The 6,000-nt window shown below is 37.9% G+C and overlaps 1 protein-coding gene across 18 annotated transcripts in view; it reads left to right on the top strand.

The window, feature by feature from the left end:
- Positions 1-6,000, top strand: part of LOC101856265 (probable phosphorylase b kinase regulatory subunit alpha) — an 86,433-nt gene that overhangs the window by 15,716 nt on the left and 64,717 nt on the right. For all 18 annotated transcript variants that reach the window (XM_035969863.1, XM_035969878.1, XM_035969877.1 and 15 more), the window contains exons 13-15: positions 169-247; positions 1,192-1,326; positions 2,439-2,551. In XM_035969863.1, coding sequence (XP_035825756.1) covers positions 169-247; positions 1,192-1,326; positions 2,439-2,551 — 327 coding nt within the window. The remainder of the gene's footprint in view (positions 1-168; positions 248-1,191; positions 1,327-2,438; positions 2,552-6,000) is intronic.

Here is a 6,000-nt window from a genome sequence, read left to right as displayed (position 1 = left end):
CTCTCTCTCTCTCTCTCTCTCTCTCTCTCTCTCTCTCTCTCTCTCTCTCTCATCTTTACTGCTTTTGTCCCCATTTATTATGGTATCATATTTAGTGACCATTGAACATGTGCAAGTTTTCTTTGGCTCTATTTATGTGGAGCTCATGTGCCCTTTGTTGTCCTCCAGGGCTTCCTTTCACCAGGGGAGCTGGACCCACTAAACAGAAGACATGTGACAGAAACAAAACCTGATGTTGTAGTTCAAGGTACATTTGAAGAGAAACCTGTCGGCCCTGGAAACAAAATAGCTATTTCATTTTTCCTTTTAAAAAAATCATACCTACTTTATGTATTCTTTTTTGCTTTTTTCAACAATTGGAAATTGAATTTCGATAAGATGTTGGTTTTTTTGTACATGCGACTGATACCACAGATAAAGAAACTGCGATGAAAAAGCAATTATAACATTTTGGGCTTAGTACATTTGAACAGCTTGCTAACAATAAATAAAGGCCCCTTGACTGTTCGATACTCTTGCAATCAAATTATTATAGTGACCTTGTCAAATTTTTCAAAAATTTTTTGTTTTGCTCTTTCACTAATGATATTGTTGTATGTTTCATATAGCAAAATAATGGACTATCTGGGATCATTGACTTTTCCATTTTGTGATGGCATGTTTTAGTTCTTCTCTTGGTTCTTGGAAGGGATGGATGCTCTTGCATGCTGTCCAGATTTTGTCGTATGGGATAGAACCTGGGGGAAGAAGGGGGGGATTAAACTCTTTTCACAATGTCATGCTTTCAATGTTAGTTGTTGTTTTTCCTTGTTTTTAAAACTGTGTAGCGGACATAAATATGAATTCGTTAGAAATGTGAGATAATTACTGCAAGATGTTAATCTTTACCACTGATGTATATTCTCCCAAATGATCATCCATAATGCACGTAAAAACATTTATAAACTACTTTTGTAACAAGCTCTTTTCTGAAATTATGCTCTGCTCTTTGGTTCATTTCCAAATGACCAGTTTAAGAAATCATCAGCACAGATTGAAGATAATTTTTTTTTTTTTTATTAAAGCCCTCAGGACATCAACGGAGAGAAAAACTATCTTCTGCCCTTTTTTTATTGTTGTTGTAGGGTCTGCTTTTACTCCCACATAACACTCTGAAAATGTTTAATAAGGTAATTTTTTTCCTTTTTGCAGTGGTTCTGCTAGCAGAAGACAGCTTAATACAAGACAAGATGGCGCTTCATGGCATTGAACTACAAACCGTGGCAGAAGTAGCTCCGATCCAGATCCACCCAGCACGTGTTCTTTCCAAGATCTATTCTCTGTTAGGTCTGTGAAAACAACATCTCGTCAGTGTTTTTCTGCAGTCGCCCAAGTTAATTTCTGGGGGTTTCTTAATAGAGCTGTTATTCGAATAAAAATACCTAGGGCCGTCTTACGATATAGTTTTGTTTCATTTTCCTTTTTACTCGCCTTGTTTCTAGTCGAACAGTGATGAGTTCCCAAGTTATGGTTCTGATTTGGGCGCTGTCTTCTCATAACTTCAAAAAAAATAACTACATTGATTCTGGAACAACACTGACAATTTTTGTTTTGCCCTTCTGACTAATCCACTTGTCGGAGCTCAGATTAGTTTATTCAGAGTTTATATTTGTGATTTTTCAATAAAAAATTTTTCAGGGGGGGGGGGGGTGTGCACTGGTAGGTCCTTTTCACCTTTGTCTGTTTTACTCATTTGCAGCACCATTTTTATTGTGTCAATGTGCTTCTCTTAATCCAACCACTCTAAAACTCAGTAGTTCGTGTGGTTCCGAACTACTTTTGAGTGTTCCTCTTATGCTAATCTAATCTTGACCAAATCTGGCCATTATCCTGCTAATTAGGGATACATTACAACTCATCCATCTAATTTGATTACTTTTTAGGTTGTTTTTGTTTTCAATTAAAGTATTTTGGGGTTAACAGTCAAGTCACACAACCCAGGAAGCAGTTTAGGTCAGCTGCAACACTGACGGAGAAGCTCCGATGTACTGTTCAAGATGTTCATTCATCTAAGACAACCACTTTTCGGCGTGACAATGAGTGTCTGTCTAGGACAATTTCGACTATATTTCAATATACTGAGTAGATGTAAAATATATTGCAATGACTGTTTAAGCGGTTACTCTTTAAAGACGCTGCAGCAAACCAGTGGCAATCTTTCGGCACATTTCACACCATCATACTCCGATCAGAAACACAAATTTGCATATTTCAGAGCATGTGTGTTTTTGTCTGTCTTTAAAAAAAAATATTTTAGATGAAGAAAATAACTGAACGTTCTGCACAAATATTGAAGCTATGATTCCTTATTAAAATGCCCCAAAAAGGTATGTCTTCAAATGTTGTCGTATAACCGGACAGTGCGTCATTAATGAGACGCTCTTTTTTCCTTTCTTCAGGGAAGAACAAAAGGATGGGCCTTTCTGGTAGAGCCCCATCTAGTGAAATCGGCCTGCTGGCTACCAGCAAGCTCTACATGCTTCATGACAAGATCTTAGCCTTCGTGCCACAGGTAAACCGCTCATGACATATCTCATTGAGACCATGCACTCCGATTCCAAATTTGCGCTTCAATTCCCAATTTTTACCTCAGGACGCAGTATTTTGAGGTTTTTAAACAATCCTGTTGAAGCCACAAATAAAGGTAGAAGTAAACATGGTTTTTATTTGTCTTCCATGTCATCTGAATAAACATAAAACAAAGGCTATCACCATGTGTAGCTGGCGTGGTCTCGGTGAACTGTGACATGTGTACTTAAATCCAGGGCCATGTTAGGAACTTACACACTCTTGCCTATACCTGAAGTGTGAGTATGTTGTGAAAAGAATTGCTTATCTCATCCTGTTTTTGTATGTGAACAATACTCACATAAACCTGTTCTTATAACATTTTCAACATTTTCTCGGTTGACTTTTGTGTATACCTGAAGTAGGAACATGTGGGAAAAAAAGTCACCTTCTCATCTTTTCCAGTATGTGAACAGCGATACATGTGTCACCCTGTTCTTTTAACATTTTCCCCATCATCTTCAGATCATCAGTCGTAGATGTCAGAGGCTAACTTTGGATTGACTTTTTCAAGAGAAGATCGGACAAACTGTCTGATTCTGACTCCATATTTTTTCTAATTTGCTAGAATTTGAAAGCATTTATAGCACTTTTCTTTTGTGTATAGAATAAGATTAAATCGTTGCATGGTGAAGAACTTTATGTTTCAGAGTCATGGTGAAATATTTTTTTATTTTAATCGTAGGTTAGGCCACTTTGTGTCAGACAGCATTGATATGTGAACAGCTTGTTGGCTGGTCTTGCTTTCTTTTTATTTCTGTGTTGGATTTTTTTTTCTGTCTTTCTAATTTTCCTGTGAGTCCAATAATAAAAGCAGTATCGTGTTGATGTGTTTCTGATACTGAAAAAAAGTCCACTTGGCATTTATCATTATCATCCTCATCCGGTCTTTATTTATTACTTTCTTCAATTTCTAGTGAAACTAGTCTGTCTTGTGCCAAATGTTTACGGATTATACAGTGTCATAAATAATGTTCAGAATTTTTATTCCCTTCTAGATGTGATGCTGACAGTGCTATATATTTTAGAAGGCTTTTATGAAACACGCTTTTTCTTTGACTCCAAGCCGCGACCTCAGTGCTTTCTTGTTGTATCTTCATTTTTCTTCCTTGGTAAGTGTTTTATGGCACGGAAGCCTACTCTTATTGATTTTAGACCACCAAGGGATCTTTAACGTGCGCAACTTGCTCACGGGACCTCCGAGATTTTTCCCCCTTTTCCGAGAAGGCTCGGTGTAGATCTTTCGTACCAGAAGATCAGGGGTGTGGCTAAAAGACAGCAGTAGAAAGGGGCCAAGAGAAGCAGAAAAAAGACTGCAGAAAGAGTCAGAAGCCCAGAGAAGGGAGCAAAGGAGGTGAGGGGATGGGGGCAAAAAGTGGAGACGAGAGCAGACGACAGAACATTTCTAGAGAGCAGGAAAGGAGATGAAAGGAAAACATTTTAAAGAAAAACAGTTTTCTGTCGCTACCCTGATTCGAACGCGGGACCTTTGAAAGAGAGGCCAACACCTTTACCTCTAGGCCACGAGAGCCCCCTCTCCATTTTTAATTACAGTGAAAACGGTTCATAACAAAGAGTGAGCTTAAGATGTCACATTTTCAATGTTTAAAAAATGGAGATATGACAAGAAAGCACTGAGGTCGCCAAATGTTAAAGGGTTAAACGTTTTAGTTATTATGAGTTTTTACTGTAATTGTGGGGTTTTCTAGTGTGGGCAAGCTGTGTTCAATGTATAATCGTAGAAGAAGGATGGATTTGTTCCTGTAAGACACTATTAGGATATTCAATATTCCAAAAGAGTTAACAGGTTAAAGTGTCAAAAACAGGTCCTAATGAGTTGTGTTCTTTGAGAGTCATTGAAAAACAAATGAAAGCTGTTAATCATGATAAGATTTGAACAGTTGATTGTTGTTTTTATGCATACCCACATGTTCATACGTGCATAAACGAAGGCATCTGGTAAAAGTACTTTTGGAGGGGTGAAGGTCATTTGAAAGACTTACAAGTTGGGTCTCTGATTGAAGCTCGTGTTTTGAGAGAAGACTTTTCTCTCCTCAGGAATAGCTAGATATCATAATCATTTTGTATGTGTTTTTTATGCTTTTGTTTTTGTAATTATGCCTTGTATTTACTCTTTTTAAAAATCTTGTATAGGAGGAGAAGCAGTGGAATCTTATTCACTGTATATTTATTTGGCTCATTTTACTCATACATTGTACAGTTGAACCTGATCTAACAGCCACCTGTCCAAGACAATCACCTGCACAAACGACCACTTCCCACTTCCACCCCTACTATTTTATGATATCATAATGACATTGTCCAAGACATCCACCTGTCTTAGTCAACCACTTTTCTCCTCGGCAAGCGATGGTTGTCATGGACAAGTTCGACTGTATAATTTGTTTTCAGTCATCTTAGTTTGAAAATGTATATTTCGTAGGTTAGAACTTAATCTTTTTGTATGAAGAGTAATCTTTTGTTTTCAGTCCACATGTACCCCTTTATTTGACATATGCAACAGGAGTGGCTCAGATTTAGTGCATGTGTTTTATGCTTAGCAGGGTGCCTTTTTGAGGCCGCCTGTGCTTTGTTTCTCAGCTCGACTATACTCCTTATTTGCTTGGCCGAGGCCCAGCCTGTCATTGGCAATCATGTGTGTGCAGTACAAGTTTTTGCGTGTGTGCAGTTAAGAGTTTTTTCGTGTGTGCTGTTTATTGATTCAGTGTATGGAGTCTACGAGTGGAATAGATCATCATGATATAGGGTCAGTAGATTATGGTTTGGAAATTGATCAAGAGTGTTTAAAGGCATCTTGAGTCATGGGATTTTAATCAATCTAGGCAGGCAGTGGTCTTCTTCAGCATCCATTTTTCTTCTCATTAGTCATTAAGTGATTTCCTTTTCCTGTTCTTTTTCCTTGTAATTCGTTTTGTTGTCGTTGAAGGAGAATGCTCCTATTGCTTTTCAAGAGAATGATTGTTCTTTGTGGTTTGAATTTAGTAAATTTGTTTTTGTGATTTCTGTGGCCTTGACTTTCAGAAGTAATTTTGTTTCTTTTCCTTGTTGATATCATTTTTATATACGTTCATCTCCCTGAGGAGCATGCCACACTATTTTCTCATACCTCTCTTCTTTCGAATTGTGTTGTTGGTGATGTGAAGTGTAAAGTGTGGACTTTGTGGCCTGGTAGTAAAAATGGAATCATAATTGGCAGGATGAGTCTGTATATATATAGACCAGCAGTGGATGATTTCATGGCAAACATTTCTGTTTGTTTTTTCACTCAAGATCATCCCTACCCAACCCAGTGTCTGTGGCTCATACAGTTTTTTGCTGTGGTGACAGGGACTTTCTGGGGGGGGACAGTGATCTTGCAGGTGGTTGTAACTG

The sequence above is a fragment of the Aplysia californica genome, unplaced genomic scaffold (assembly GCF_000002075.1).
Source record: "Aplysia californica isolate F4 #8 unplaced genomic scaffold, AplCal3.0 scaffold00190, whole genome shotgun sequence".
In the NCBI taxonomy this organism is placed as follows: Eukaryota; Metazoa; Mollusca; class Gastropoda; order Aplysiida; family Aplysiidae; genus Aplysia; species Aplysia californica.
The sequence above is the reverse complement of the archived record's forward strand: the minus strand, read 5'-3'. Positions and strand labels throughout refer to the sequence as shown.